This window comes from Lipophrys pholis (assembly GCF_963383615.2).
Source record: "Lipophrys pholis genome assembly, chromosome: 16".
NCBI lineage: Eukaryota > Metazoa > Chordata > Actinopteri > Blenniiformes > Blenniidae > Lipophrys > Lipophrys pholis.
This window is the reverse complement of record NC_137634.1, coordinates 8,307,257-8,322,844: the sequence shown is the minus strand read 5'-3', so window position 1 is coordinate 8,322,844 and position 15,588 is coordinate 8,307,257. Positions and strand designations below refer to the sequence as shown.

The window sequence follows — 15,588 nt, the reverse complement described above, 5'->3', positions numbered from 1 at the left end:
CAAAAATACATTTGTGTTCAGAGCCAAGTCTGTGTATTGGCTATCACATGCAGTATTAAACAGTACATAAAAGATGTACATTGACTGTGCAGCGTTGTCATCTAACACTAGAGGGCAGCAATGATCTCCCACAACTCATCAAAGGCCACCACATAAAATGAAATAGCTGTTGTCTGTTTACTGTACTGTCAACACTTATATCTAACAAGCATAGACAGAAAAAAAGCTTACCACATCCTGAGTTAGGGCATTTATCAGTGAAACGCACTGTGCACGCAGTTTTTAATCTTCAAGACTTGTTTCATTTAGTCGTATTAAGTTATTTTGGCAAGTTGAGTCTTCAAGTTTAGATGTTTGAGTGTAATTTGAATAATTGTTTTGCTGAATATCAAAGCAAAATATGTGAATGCCTTTGCTTGTCATTACAACCGTCTTTATCTTCATGAGAAGTGTGCAAGGCTTCTGCAGCCCTGATGAAACAGATTGAGAGCGCCATTCTCTCTGCACAATCCCCCAGTTTCTCTCTTAAGTCTTAAAAGATACCACTTCATGGTGGATTAAAACTGAAGTTTGCACTCATATCTGCATGCTTCTATCACTCTGCCACAAGATTAAAGGGAAACTTGTGTTTCCCAATGGAGGTCTTTTTTGTAAATAAATTAATTGTGTCGCATAATGATAAGTTTTGCTTTCATTCAGGAGGAGATAAAAGAAGCAATTATCACTTCAACTTAATAGACATGTTTTCAGTTTGAAACAATAGAGGCTTATCCTTGAAAAAGAAAGTGGCAGAGTCTGTTTCCTAACAAAAGCCAAGAATACTCAAACTCCCAATGTATTGAAGATGCTTTAAGTGCGCGCTGTCGTCAGCTGTGTCAGTGTCGGCTTGACCACAGACATAATCCTACCCTGCCACAGACAGTGTTGTCACAAAGCGACCGAGTGCCTGGAATAGTTGGCAGAAGGGCTAATGGAGGTTTTCATGCATGTGTCTCAGCTGGCAGGAAACAATTTGCACGTCATGAGTGGGCCCAAAAGGCAGCCTACCTGCTGGGTTGCACCCTAGAGGAGCTCTCCTCCTCCATCTTCAAGCACCAGGCCAAGGGCACCCTGCCCAGAACCAGCACCATCCGCCAGGCTTCTGACGAAAACGGCACAGCAGATGCAGGTACTCTACACTCCACATTTACCAACATACCATTTCTTCTTCTTTCTCTATAATCCAACCGCACCCCCCACCCACCCACCCACCCACACATTTTCTCCCTTTGTCCCTCTCACTCTGTTTTCACACATGTGTATGCATATGCCTCTGCTCATCACCTGGGGGAAATTGCATGCACAGGAGAAAGTAAAGCTTATCTTGGTAATGAATACCACAGCTTTACAATGGCTATTGACAGATAAGTACACACACTACGTCGGGACAAGCAATTTTGGATCCACTCTTCATTCGTTGTCCTTGAAATCATAATTGCCTCACATTGATTTTTCACATGTGCAGCGTCTCTGACTTCCATCAAGGCTGCAACTCATTCTGAAGGGCGTGAAGATACAGTTAAAAGTCTGTCACCGAGGCGACGGACAGAAATGACCGTTGCTTCACCTTTCCCATACCGCCCATCACGCATAAACGTACAGACACAGATGAGTGTTGAGAGACATGAGAATATCCCCCAAGCAACGTAAACTCACTGTTTTGTGAGGTGGCGGAATGAATTAGAGGAGCTTAACAGGTGGCCATAGCCGCCGGGCACAGACATGAGAGTGCGCTGTTTGATCTGACCAGTTCCAAAACACCTGAGTCCTGAATGACACTGCTTCACAATGAACATTTCCGGCCTAGTTTGGATTCCGAAATGCTTCAGGGTGTAATATGCTCAAGCGTGATGTTCATTAGCTTTTGCATAGAAGCAAATGCTGTGACCATTGCCTTACTTTCAAACTCAAATACACTGATACTTTTTTTTTTTCTTTTTTTTCCCTTTTACATGTTTGTTTGTTTTTAATGATAGAGATGTTTTAAAATGGCTGAATTGTTTCTGTCTTCCTGCTTCTCATATCAGTATCCAAATCTACAGCCATGGAGTGTTTAGAGGCCATGGCATCTGGGCTATATTCAGAACTCTTCACTATCCTCATTTCTTTCATAAACCGGTGGGTATTCCTGCAATTTATTGATGCTTTTGCACACTTTGAGTTGAAAGTGTCATGGTTTTGCCAACATCATTACATAATGTTGACATATAGTTTCTTTACGCATACTTTTAACGCCTTCCCTTTCAGTGCATCGTGACATTTCGGACATCTTTTTAAGTCTTGGCATCTTGCGAGAAATTTTATGTTACTGCAATTTATCAGTGCGTAAACAGGCCTCCTCACTGTTGGTTTTAAAGGGGTTTAATGGGTAGTTTAGGGGTATAAAAGGGCACTTTACCTTTTTATAGTTTGGAAATATAGAAAATAATTGGCCTGAGTGAGGTTATGGCTAAGGTAGCAGGGGGAATGGGAATAAAGTCAAAGTTAAGGGTTATCCAGTGTGTGAATATAATCACTTAAAACTTGTCTATATTATGGTAATGCTAATGTTTACATGTGCGTGCGTGTACGTTTGCTTTGTGTGCTTAAGGGCCTTGAAGTCCAGCCAGCACTCCCTCTGCTCTCTGCTCATTGTGGACACGCCGGGCTTCCAAAACCCCAGGCTGGCGAAGCGCGAGTGCGGCGCAACCTTTGAAGACTTGTGCCACAACTACACTCAGGAACGTCTGCAGACCCTCTTCTACCAGCGCACCTTTGTTCAGGAGTTGGAGAGATACAAAGAGGTACGGACGTGTGAGGGATTCTGTGCCGTGCGTACATATGCGCCATCCTCATTGTCTCCGTCCTCCTGTTGCCGTTCCTCCACCTCTCCCTCCCCCCGTCTGCCGCTTTTCTCTGATACATCAACTCCAATAGCGCATGTGTTCACACATCAGATACACTATCCGTCCCACCTGTCACAAGCTGTGACAAGCCAACGCAGTTTGTGTGTTAGACCTTCTCATTAGTGATGCCAGTCTTCACCTCTTCTGCTGAGATCAAAGTAAAGTCACTCACAGCTGCCGTTGGGAGACACGCCCAGCCGCACAGCAGCGCGTTGCTCCCTGATGAAGGAGCCATTCTTCTCCGGCCCTCTGAGCTCTTTCAAGCAACGCCGGACCATAATAATAGGACATAGTCATCGCCCAGGTTTCAAGACATTTAACCACAAATAGCAGAGGTTCGTCTTTCGCGCTCGATTCCCAACTCTAATCCCGGAGATGCGGCGTTTAATAAAAACCCAGCATACTAAAGTTAACCAGAAGTCCCGATCACATTACTTTTAATACTGTGAACAAGGATCCTGGGATTTCCCACCCACTTTCCCGCCCACGTCCTCTGCCTGGGAGAAAGGGAATTGGAGCGAAATGAAGCATTGCTTAAATGTGTGTGGTGTAATTCTCTCTTGTCAGTACGTCTCGAAAAAATAAAAGAAGCTGCGAAACTGTCATTGTAAACTGGGTCAAACTCATTTAAAGCAGCACACGGTGCTAACAATGACAGTGACAGGCAGGTTAAACTGTGACACAGGCACAACAGGCTTCTATCTTTCTATCTTTGAATTAAATGCAGTTGAGTGCTGGAGCTGTTTGGATTGTATTTGTGTTTCTTCCGCACATTGAGTCTCCACAGCAGAGAACAAAAATCATTTAACACACACACACACACACACACACACACACACACCCACACACCCACACACACACACCCACACACACACACACACACACACACACACACACACACACACACACACACACACACACACACACACACACACACACACACACACACACACACACACACACACAGAGTTAGCTCGAACTCTGGCATCTGTCATGGCCAGACTATTAACGCAGCCAGCATTCTCAGCCATCGCCACTGCAGCCTGCACTTTGTCACTGTGAGCTGCTGCATGCATGTTTTGCTGTGGCAAAAGGTAATTCAGTGAATTAATTTTCACTTTACTCCAGAAATGTCGCCTGTGACAGTAATTAAATCTGGAAGCACTTCCTATCGGAAAAAAAAACATAGTATAGTCATAATAAATACATCTTTGTATTTTAATAGATTTGTTCAGGCTTTTCGTCGCTTGTAATATGATATGGTTTTTTTTAACCCGTGACAATATTTCCAATTATATTTCTTCTGAGCACTTTTACATGGTGCTTCAGCTGTAAAGACTTTGTGACTACTGTCTAAGAAATAGTACTGAATCGTTTAAATTAACATTAGTTTTTTTTTTTTTTTTTGAAAGCTCTTTACGTATATCGTCTATCTTCAATACTGCTTTATCCAACGGCTGCAGCCAATTCCAGCTGACTATGGGCGAAGGCAGGCTTCCAGTTCATCGCAGCACACAAACCCAGAGATGGAAAACCACCCACATTCACACCTGCAGGCAATTTTAGAGCTACCAATTAACTTCAAATGCATTTCATTGGACTGTGACACTGATTTGGTACAATTGGTTAAAGATCAAGACAGCACATAGTAATCTATTTGGCACCTTTTTAATGAACCCTGTTTAAAACATTTTGTTACTGGGATCCATACCAAATAAAAGTGTCGCTGGAATTGTGTTAAGAGTTATTTTTTGAATGTGGATGTCAGTTTGGCAGGCATGTGTATGTATGCTTAGAACTGAACTGTATGGATATTTTTTGATAACTCTGAATTTGTATTTATGAAACAGAATTTCAAATTAAAGCTTCAAACTTCTTTTATTACTTTTTTTAATTTTTTAATAATGACTTAAAACAAACAAGCCAAAAACTTTGTTGTTCAGGAGCTATAAAGTTTTAACATTTAAAAAAGAAAAGTCATGCAATTTATTCTGTTATTTGTCATTGGTCATTAACTGAGGCTGTTGTGTATATATAGAAAGAAAAATCGGAAATTTCGATTCCTAAATGTGTCGCATTTTCGCTTCACAATCTCCCATAAAATGAGTTTCCGTTAATCTGATTAGTTTTTTCAGCTCTTAGTCTCTGGTTTTCCAGATTGCAAAGTTCACATTCACTTTCCAGGGGCGAGAGTAACGTTTCAGGTTGTGACTGAGAGCTCATGGCTGTGCGGGATCAGATTGGTGTTGGGTTTTGTGTCAGTCAGCATTGTTCAATGATGGAAGCTCCTTCTTTCCTGAAACTGTATCCTCATAACCTTGGTATTCTTTTTTTAGACCATTAACGTGACGTATACATGAACCAGATCCTCTCAAAGACGAAGCTGGCTCCTCAAAGAAACGGTTATACATCTCTTCTTCCACACAGCTGCCCTTCCAGCAGAACAGTGCCTTTTCATACATACTAGAAATATAAAATTAGTAACTATAATACGTGGCCACGAGAAAATATTAACCCAGGTCTGTAAACTGCCCGGCATTTCAAAATGTATTTCAGACCCAGAATTACTTTTGAAACTCAAAAATGTGCATTTATTTTTTTCATTCTCTTTTATTTTCACTCTTTGCGAGCCAGCCCTGCTCATATCTCCTGAAGAAAATGGTCTTTTTAGCATCATCACATCATGTCATCAAAGAGTCTGTCATTTTCTTTTTTTTTTATTATCTCTTTTCTCTTGCTCCAGGAGAACATCGAGCTTTCCTTAGATGACACAGAGCCCAGCACATCCTTGTCTGTGGCAGTGGTTGATCAAGCCTCAAGCCAGGCACTAGTAAGTTCGGTTTTCTTTAACTATCTACATTATCATCGTCTGGAGGTTACATTTCTGACTCACAAAGACACTCATTGTTCTTCATTAATCCCGTATGTCTTTAATACATGGCCTCTGTGTGCTTGTTGCAACACCAGGGGGGAGATTTCCTGCCTCTCATGGTTTACTTTTACCTCATAATCTCTGGGTAGCTTTTGTTTAATTCAGCTGCGAATATTGCTTTTAAATATCAAGAGTTTTGTTCATGCTGGTTTTGTTTGGCAAAGACAAGAAAAAAAAATGGCAGGTACAAGAAAAGAAAGGTTAGGGAATTGACTTCAAGAAGGAAAATCAATGTTTGGCCTTTGCAGCCTATGATCTGCACCATGGAAACAGAAATGGCAGAGTTTAGGGAGTCATAGATCATTTTGCTATAATTCCAGTGTGTTTGGTTTGAGTGCTTTACTTTTTGAAGGGTCCCCGCTCTAATGGGAATGTCCTCAGAAGCAATGAACTGCAGTACATCACACTAAAAACCAAAGGAAAAGAACACAGATTCTTCAAAGTAATTTTGAAAGTCAACACTAAAGCTCTGCTGCTTGTGCTGAAAGGATAATTCGATAAAAGATGTTTCATTCACAGATATGTTTTCCCTCCTGTTGTAGCTTTGATGTCCATTATCACAAACAGCCCTCATAGTTGTCATATGGCTCCACCAAACTGATTTTGTGTGCTGTATTTGCAGTTAGTGTTGTGTGCAAGGCTGATAAGGATGTCTCCAGCTCATCTGTCCTGATAGCTGCAAAAGCTGTTTTATGGTTTCGTGGGTTTCGTTAAAGTACACACGTCGGACTTGCACATCGGCAACAAGATGACAACCAATAACTGGAGATGGCGCTCTCACAATAGAGGGCTTACGTTCCATATTTTTGACATGCCACGCTGACCTTTTACTTGTGCAAAAACATTTAGACCACATAGTACAGTTTAATGTGGAAATTACAAAAATGAACAGCCTGTACATTTATATTACACCAAACTTTATTACAGCGTGTACCTCCTCAGAAAAAGTCTAGCTCTCAGAGAACCACTGCTTGAACAGTCTATGAAGGAGGTGGTAGCATTATACTGGGCTCTTAAAAGTTCTGCTCCTCCGTACTTCTCAGAAATACTGCAGTTGGGAACATAAAAAATACCAACAGTTTTTCATTCATTCACTCACCAGCACAGTAGACTGACAGAGCCACAAGAGTTCAGTTTCAATGACGACTGTTCTCTCGCCCATGAATCGGAAAATCCATCAAAATCATAGGCGATTTAGAAAAATACGCACATACATAGGGAAGACACACAAACTTCTCGTTACGGGTTTGAATCAGAAATAACCGACTGAAGGTTTCCTTACAATAAAAAGAAAACCTTCAGAGTCCTAACCGGTGCTCACGACTCTAATATATGATAAATTTTTTTCATATTTCAGACATGTCAAAAACATCTGTGCAAGCACATATGCACACAGAAACACAGATATACATATACTCAGATACCTACACATTTCCATATTGAAACCCCTTCTAGCCAATCTATATAAATAATGAACTTTATATTTTACAGGAATATATTTAATCAAAACAAATAATCTATACATGCATACATACATACATACATACATATTAACATGCCTGAAAAGGGTTAGAACAAAGTGAAACTATTATAATGAGAGAAAAAGGACGAGTTATTTTGAATATATTATGTTCAGGTTGTATGTATTTTTATTTTAAGATTTGCTCTATTCTTGACTGTGAATTGTCAAAAATGATATATTGATGACATTTCTCCATTCCTCCAGGTTGGCTAATAAAATCAATGTGCTCGGATGGTATCGTACAAGAAAACAACAAAAAAAGCCTTTGTCTGGCTCGTACTCCATGATTGTTAAGGGCTGGAGTGACTTATATTTTCCTCTCTGTGTTCTCACTAATTGCATTTCTGATTGCATTACTTTTAAATCCCCACTCCCTTTCTACTCTTTGTACTCATGAAGTCTTTTTTGTTTCCATTTTTATTATAAGAGAAAGCTAAATTGGTGATGCTTTTATTCAGCAGTCGCTGAAGGTCGTAGGGAGAACAGCTGCTTTTGGAACTTTAATTTCCAGTGCTAATAATAGTTACAATAGGTCTGCCACAACTGGCTCAGATTGGGAAAATGTACAACAAACCACTTTTGTTGAAATTAACAAAAGTATTCCTCAGGGAAAAGTGACTTTGTGCACTTAGTGTAATTAAGTACAGTACTGATGTACTACCTGATATTGAGTGTTTCTCTTTGAGAAAATGAGACTGTACTTTCTCTTTCAGTTCATATATTTGAAGATGTTTTCATCATAGGATTGTAAAACACCTTTTACAACATAGTGTCAGTCAGGAAGTGGTTTCAAGCTATTTTGAAGACATATTACAAAAGCAATTATTTGTCAGATTCACATTTCATTGGTCTTTTAGTACAATGGGTTTCAAATGACGAGCCCCCACCACTAACTGGACCACACTGAGCCCCCCCCCCCCTTTACACCTCTGGGAAAAATACATGCATTATCCTACACAAAATGTAATTAATGCGGCTCTTCATTGTTATATTTTAACATCCTTTAATTTAAAATTTGATGTACAAACAAATAATCACACAGACTAATTGTTTATATTTCAATTAGTATTTAATACACTGATCTTACATTCTGATAAGATATTGCTTTATTTGTCCCACAATGTGGACATTTAAATAAATAAAAAAGTAGCAAAAGTATGAAAAACAATAACAGTAACAATAATCAAGATAACGTGGTATTATTTCCATTCTTATAAGGGTAATGTTGGTGTGGATTAGTAAAAGACCAACATAATTTATTATGATAATTAATAATTGAAATAATTATTATATTATTATAATTTTATTTCATCCCGATCTCTTCAGAAAAAAATATTTCTTGAAAAAGGTGTCCCCTTGACCCCAGGTGAGGCCGGCGCCACACCTTGAAAACCACTATATCAGTTTATAACGGATCCAGCAAAGAATTTCTCTTCTCTAAACTTTTCTGACTTTTCTATTTTATTATTCAAATGATCCAATATCTTATCGAAACACACAGATCCGATAAAAAGTTTCAGAAACTGCAAACAGAGCAAAAATGTAAAAAAACGTTTTTCTTATTTCCTCTCCCATTAATCATCTCTTGTACTCAGATTTACTGTGTGGCCCTTTGGCAGAGGCTGACCTGCTGGATTAAACTGGCATATCAATAGTGTGTATAATGTAAATGAGGCACAATAAAAACATGCCACTCACACACTAGTATGTAGTTTCTGATCATGTCAGAAAGATTGAGCACTTTGGTATTCATACACATTTCTGCATATTTGCAATTTCTTCCTTTCGCCTTTTGTTTCTTTTACCAAGTAAATTCAAGGATTTACTTCTCCCTCTGCTCAGAAGTGCTATTATTTAATCGAATATAGATGGCAGAGGCCAGAATCCAGCATTTGAAGGATAATTTCCAGAAGCTTTCATAAAAAGTATTCTTTTTGTTACCCAGAAGGCAGATAAATAATAAAGGCATTATAAATATAATCTGATCAGTGTTCAGAGTGTTCCTATTAAATGGCATAAATGAGCAAAATGTCCTTGTGGCAAGGTGGTCTGTTTCCCATGTAAGGAGCACTGCACGTAAAATCCGAATCGGTTTTGAAGCAGACTCTTGTAGTAAACAAAGTGAGAGTATTAAACTGGAAACTAACACTGAAATTGACTTAATGAGGACACATGCATATTTATTTGGCAGGTCCGGACGGTTCGAACCGATGAGGCGCGGGGCCTGTTGTGGCTAATGGAGGAGGAGGCCCTGCACCCCGGGGGATCGGAGGAAACTCTGATAGGGCGTTTATTCAGCTACTATGGACCCGCTGAGGGCGAGAGTAAAGGTGAGCACAGGACAAAAACACATGTGCACATTCAGAGGGATCACCCCCAAAAGTAGTTCTGGTTCATGGACTCATGATCTCCCAGAAAAATAAAGGAAAGAATACCTCATTATGTGAGATGAATATTTAATGCAAGAATTAATATGTTATTAATAATTTGGCTGGGAGATTTGTGTCCAATTTTTATTATTTGTGTGAAAAATGTAATATTTTGCTGATACATCCACAATATATTTGACCTTGCATGCCAAAATGTCCACTGTTGAGTGTAAAATTTTGTTTTTTCATCAGTGGTGATATTTGCATTGCTATAATTACAGTGGGGCAAAAAAGTATTTAGTCAGCCACCGATTGTGCAAGTTCTCCCACTTAAAATGATGACAGAGGTCTGTAATTTTCATCATAGGTACACTTCAACTGTGAGAGACAGAATGTGAAAAAAAAATCCAGGAATTCACATTGTAGGAATTTTAAAGAATTTATTTGTAAATTATGGTGGAAAATAAGTATTTGGTCACTTCAAACAAGAAAGATCTCTGGCTCTCACAGACCTGTAACTTCTTCTTTAAGAAGCTCTTCTGTCCTCCACTCGTTACCTGTATTAATGGCACCTCTTTGAACTCGTTATCTGTATAAAAGACACCTGTCCACAACCTCAAACAGTCAGACTCCAAACTCCACTATGGCCAAGACCAAAGAGCTGTCGAAGGACACCAGGAAAAGGATTGTAGACCTGCACCAGACTGGGAAGAGTGAATCTACAATAGGCAAGCAGCTTGGTGTGAAAAAATCAACTGTGGGAGCAATTATCAGAAAATGGAAGACATACAAGACCACTGGTAATCTCCCTCGATCTGGGGCTCCACGCAAGATCTCATCCCGTGGGGTCAAAATGATCATGAGAACGGTGAGCAAAAATCCCAGAACCACACGGGGGGACCTGGTGAATGACCTGCAGAGAGCTGGGACCAAAGTAACAAAGGTTACCATCAGTAACACACTACGCCGACAGGGAATCAAATCCTGCAGTGCCAGACGTGTCCCCCTGCTTAAGCCAGTGCATGTCCAGGCCCGTCTGAAGTTTGCCAGAGAGCACATGGATGATACAGCAGAGGATTGGGAGAATGTCATGTGGTCAGATGAAACCAAAATAGAACTTTTTGGTATAAACACAACTCGTCGTGTTTGGAGGAAGAAGAATACTGAGTTGCATCCCAAGAACACCATACCTACTGTGAAGCATGGCGGTGGAAACATCATGCTTTGGGGCTGTTTTTCTGCTAAGGGGACAGGACGACTGATCCGTGTTAAGGAAAGAATGAAAGGGGCCATGTATCGTGAGATTTTGAGCCAAAACCTCCTTCCATCAGTGAGAGCTTTGAAGATGAAACGTGGCTGGGTCTTCCAGCATGACAATGATCCCAAACACACCGCCCGGGCAACGAAGGAGTGGCTCCGTAAGAAGCATTTGAAAGTCCTGGAGTGGCCTAGCCAGTCTCCAGACCTCAACCCCATAGAAAATCTGTGGAGGGAGTTGAAAGTCCGTGTTGCTCGGCGACAGCCCCAAAACATCACTGCTCTAGAGGAGATCTGCATGGAGGAATGGGCCAAAATACCAGCTACTGTGTGTGCAAACCTGGTAAAGACCTATAGTAATCGTTTGACCTCTGTTATTGCCAACAAAGGTTATATTACAAAGTATTGAGTTGAATTTTTGTTATTGACCAAATACTTATTTTCCACCATAATTTACGAATAAATTCCTTAAAAATCCTACAATGTGAATTCCTGGATTTTTTTTTCACATTCTGTTTCTCACAGTTGAAGTGTACCTATGATGAAAATTACAGACCTCTGTCATCATTTTAAGTGGGAGAACTTGCACAATCGGTGGCTGACTAAATACTTTTTTGCCCCACTGTATATAGTGTTTTCATATAATTTTTTTTTTAACGAGGTTATATTTATTACACTACGTATTCTATTCAGCTAGTTATAAGATACGGGCCTCTATTGAGTATATTGATTTAAAGGAGAAATTCCCTTTTCTACATCTCTACATTTGTGTGAAATTAAAATAAAATCTATTATATAAATATGTTTTTTGGATTTTGAATGTCCATTATTGACTCTACAATAAAACTGGACCTTCTGTAGCTAATACTTTGAGTAGTTTACTTGAGTACTATTATTGGGCACAATTAAAGCAACGTAACAATAGTTTTCAGTCGTAGTTGAGCATTTGATTTTCACCATTTAGTTATATTGCGCACTATTTTGTCCTTGTGAATGCTGAAACATTATGAAGTATTTCAGTAGGTTAAAATCAGAACTTTGAAACCGTATTTTTTTCTTCTACAAGCATTGTAACACGGGTTGTACTTGAATACATTCATTTCAGCACTGACTTCACCTCTACTTCTCATTCCGTTGTATCATTGCACGTTGTATTTTGTCCTTGTGAATGAGTTCATAGGAGCCGTTTAACAGATGGCGCACAAACCCCCCCTATCTGCCAGGTTGACTTGTATTATACATTAGATGAGTCATTACAATCCTTTGTCTGTATATTGTTGGCTACACTGATAACACTCACCAAGGTTACAACTTTTTAAAGTTCCCCAATTGGACTTGGTGAAGTTTAGGAAAAAAAAACAAATTCGAAATATATAAGAATTAGAGGGTGAAGTATCTTCTTAGTGGCTGGAGGCATCTCATTCACACTTCTTTTATGAGTAAGATTTGAGCGTTTCTATTTACTTTGTCAGCCATATCCGTTTGATAGCCTACCACCTTGTGCTGGAGGCAGACCGGTACAATATTTATGACGGTATAAGAATGGGTAAATCTTCTGATTTCACACTTAAACTGCACAGGCAGGCTAATATAGTCCATGAACAACCAGTTCGACCAGGAACAGCCTGTCTCTCTGTATCAATAAAGTGTTTGTAGGCTTTTGACAGATGGTACGCACCAGAGTAAGCAGGACATGTTGAATCTGCTCGTTCTGATAAAGTCTTCCCGCAGACTGTATAAACATCGTGCTAAACTCCCGAAGAAGACGGTTTATTTTTCCATCTCTCTGCATATGTACTCAGCTCGTGATTCTAACACAAAATCACACTTTTACATCAGGTCACACTTTCCTCTTAAAGAGTGAAAAAGAAAGCCACTTCCTGCTGGGCCACAGTCACGGCACCGACTGGGTGGAGTACGACGTGCGGGGGTGGCTCAACCACGCCAAGCAGAATCCCGCTTCGACCAATGCTGCCAGCCTTTTGCAAGATTCCCAAAAGTAAGCGGCACACAGAGGAGCAGACGAAGATTGATGATGTACACTTGAAATTATTACCTGTTCGACATGGTGTTTGAGTTACCATGAAATCACCATGTTGAGGCGTTTTTGAAATATTGCAGAAAGGTCATCAGCTCATTGTTCATGAGCCGAGCAGGAGGAGCCACGGTACTGTCTGGATCAATCGCAGGCCTTGAGGGTGTTTCCCAGCTGTCTCTGCGCCGGGCTTCGAGCATGAGGAAGACTTTCACCACAGGGGTGGCTGCTATGAAGAAAAAGTCATCTTGCATCCAGATAAAGCTTCAAGTGGTGAGACAGAAAAAAAAAAAACTTTGAATGCTACTCCTCAGTTAAGTTGGAAAACAACAGCAGTGAGGTTAAGGTGTATTTGGGGACGTTGATATGAAAAGCTGAAAATTTGCTTTGGAATCTGCTTTGGGCCTGAAAGTCTTCAGAAAGTGTTTAAAACGCAGCTTAAAAGAAACGTGATGAGATGAAGGACTGAGGTTGGGCTGCAGCCAGAGAAAATCATATTAAGGCAGCTCAGCAGCTGCTTTTACTTCCAACTCTTATACTTGAAAAACACATCGATCCCCAGTTTTTGCTCACTGTCAAATATATGTCATTATTTTTTTTGATTCAGTTCAACACAGTTGAAAAACTGAAATGTTCACATAATAATAAGAAGGTGCATACACTAAAGCACACTTGTATGAAAGTTTTTAACTATGAATTAATTATAGGAGCAAAATGAGTTGTCGGAAGGAAGGTGCATGGGTGAATTTTGATTTGTGTGTGTGTGTGTGTGTGTGTGTGTGTGTGTGTGTGTGTGTGTGTGTGTGTGTGTGTGTGTTTTGTATGTAATGATGCTGACTTGCTCCAACTACACTTCCTAACCCCGCTCTGTCTCCTCAAGGATGCCCTCCTTGACATGGTGCGGAGGTCCAGGATTCAATTTGTTCACTGCATATTGCCCAAGGCGGATGCCCTCAAGGCTCTGAGTGGATCCCTGTTCAAAGTCGGGGAGAGTGAGGCTCAGGGGGAGAGTGGAGATCCGGGTTTAATGCAGCTGGATGTAGCCCTGCTCCGTGCACAGATGCGCGGATCCAAGCTGCTCGACGCTCTCCGGATCTACCGGCAAGGTGAGGCATCAGTTTAAATCACACGCTCAGGATGGGTGTTGAAACGCGGACCTCCTTTGAAGATCTGTATCCGAAGAGAAAAGAAAACAAACAAAAGCAGATAAAAAAAAATGCATTTCTGTGTTCACCTCAGAATAACGATTGCATCTCTACAAATATTTGTCGTCCCACGCTGACTCTGACAGGTTACCCCGATCACATGGTGTTCTCTGAGTTTCGGCGGCGTTTCGACGTGCTGGCACCGCACCTCACCAAGAAGCACGGAAGGAATTACATAGTGAAGGACGAGAAGAGAGTAAGTCAATTAGTGGGAGAGGGAGTAAAATATACAGTGGGCCATGCACAGTGAAGATTAATGTTGTGAAGAGGCAGCTTCATTACAGCTGCCCCTGATTTGTCAGCAGCCGGCTGACAGAGACATAAACCTTCATCAGAGCTTCAGTAATGACCTAGTCAACTTAACCTCGCCACTATCATGTCCGTGAAAGAAGCAGATCTGTAGAGTAGCTTGAAAAAAGTGCATGCACAGTCAAAAGCAACAAAACCCCATTCAGAGAGATGTATTTATCATTTGTTGCTCTGGCTGATGAGCTTCCACAGTTACTATGACTGTGCACGTACCTTTCAATACACACTAATAGAAAGCAAGTTGTATTCTCAATGATCTCGTAAAGGGATAATTCAGTCCATGCGTGTGTGTTTCTGACATTTGAAGTAGATGAGGCGTGTTCTACTTTAAAGTGACTTGCCGCAGCCATGTACCTGCTGTTGGTGCACAAGAGACGCCCAGTGAACCTTGATTTGTAAAGGCACGACATTTGTCACTGGAAAAAAAAAAGAAGAGTGTTTATGGTGTGGAAATGTTTTTTCTTTTAATAGATTATTCGACACAGATCCAGAGTTCAATGAACACAGTTAGGCCATTCACCCAACATAAAAACTGAGTGGGATGTACTTTTTATTTCACGGGATCTTTAACAACTATGAGCCTCTGGGTTGTGGGCATTGGTCCTCAGCAAGGGAAGTCCTGGCTGAATTCAAGAAAAAAAAAAAAAAAAACCCCAGTTTGTTTCTTGAGAGAAATGAGAGAGAGAGAGCGAGAGAGAGTGAAAGAATAGGGTTAAGGCAGGGTGAAGTTTTTTCCCCTGTGCCGTTGCATTGGGGCTGAGTTTCTGTGGAAACACAGGCAAACAAAAGCCCTTCAGTGTTCGCAGCAAACCTCTCCTGGTGTAATCTAGATGTGGTCTTTCAGGCTGGAGGCTCAAGTAGACAGAAGAGGCAGAGACAACAATACACCTACAGTATGCACAGGCCGGTAGATGAACGGGGAGAGGAGAGGCTCCAGGCTGGCTGATGGTGTATTTCTACATAGGATGTGTGTGCTCGAAGCTGCAGTGCGTCCAAGAACTCCAGGGGGTCATAACGAAAAAGCCCAGGAGCAGG

The 15,588-nt window shown here is 40.7% G+C and overlaps 1 protein-coding gene across 1 annotated transcript in view; it reads left to right on the top strand.

Moving 5' to 3' along the window:
- The window catches only part of LOC308121434 (unconventional myosin-XVIIIa-like), a gene marked incomplete at its 5' end in the record, with an annotated part of 65,907 nt that overhangs the window by 18,332 nt on the left and 31,987 nt on the right, over window positions 1-15,588 (top strand). The window contains 9 exons of the mRNA XM_080482665.1: window positions 998-1,168; window positions 2,067-2,157; window positions 2,630-2,822; window positions 5,668-5,754; window positions 9,570-9,708; window positions 12,844-13,003; window positions 13,126-13,312; window positions 13,920-14,145; window positions 14,331-14,440. Of these exons, the coding sequence (XP_080338791.1) occupies window positions 998-1,168; window positions 2,067-2,157; window positions 2,630-2,822; window positions 5,668-5,754; window positions 9,570-9,708; window positions 12,844-13,003; window positions 13,126-13,312; window positions 13,920-14,145; window positions 14,331-14,440 (1,364 nt within the window). The remainder of the gene's footprint in view (window positions 1-997; window positions 1,169-2,066; window positions 2,158-2,629; window positions 2,823-5,667; window positions 5,755-9,569; window positions 9,709-12,843; window positions 13,004-13,125; window positions 13,313-13,919; window positions 14,146-14,330; window positions 14,441-15,588) is intronic.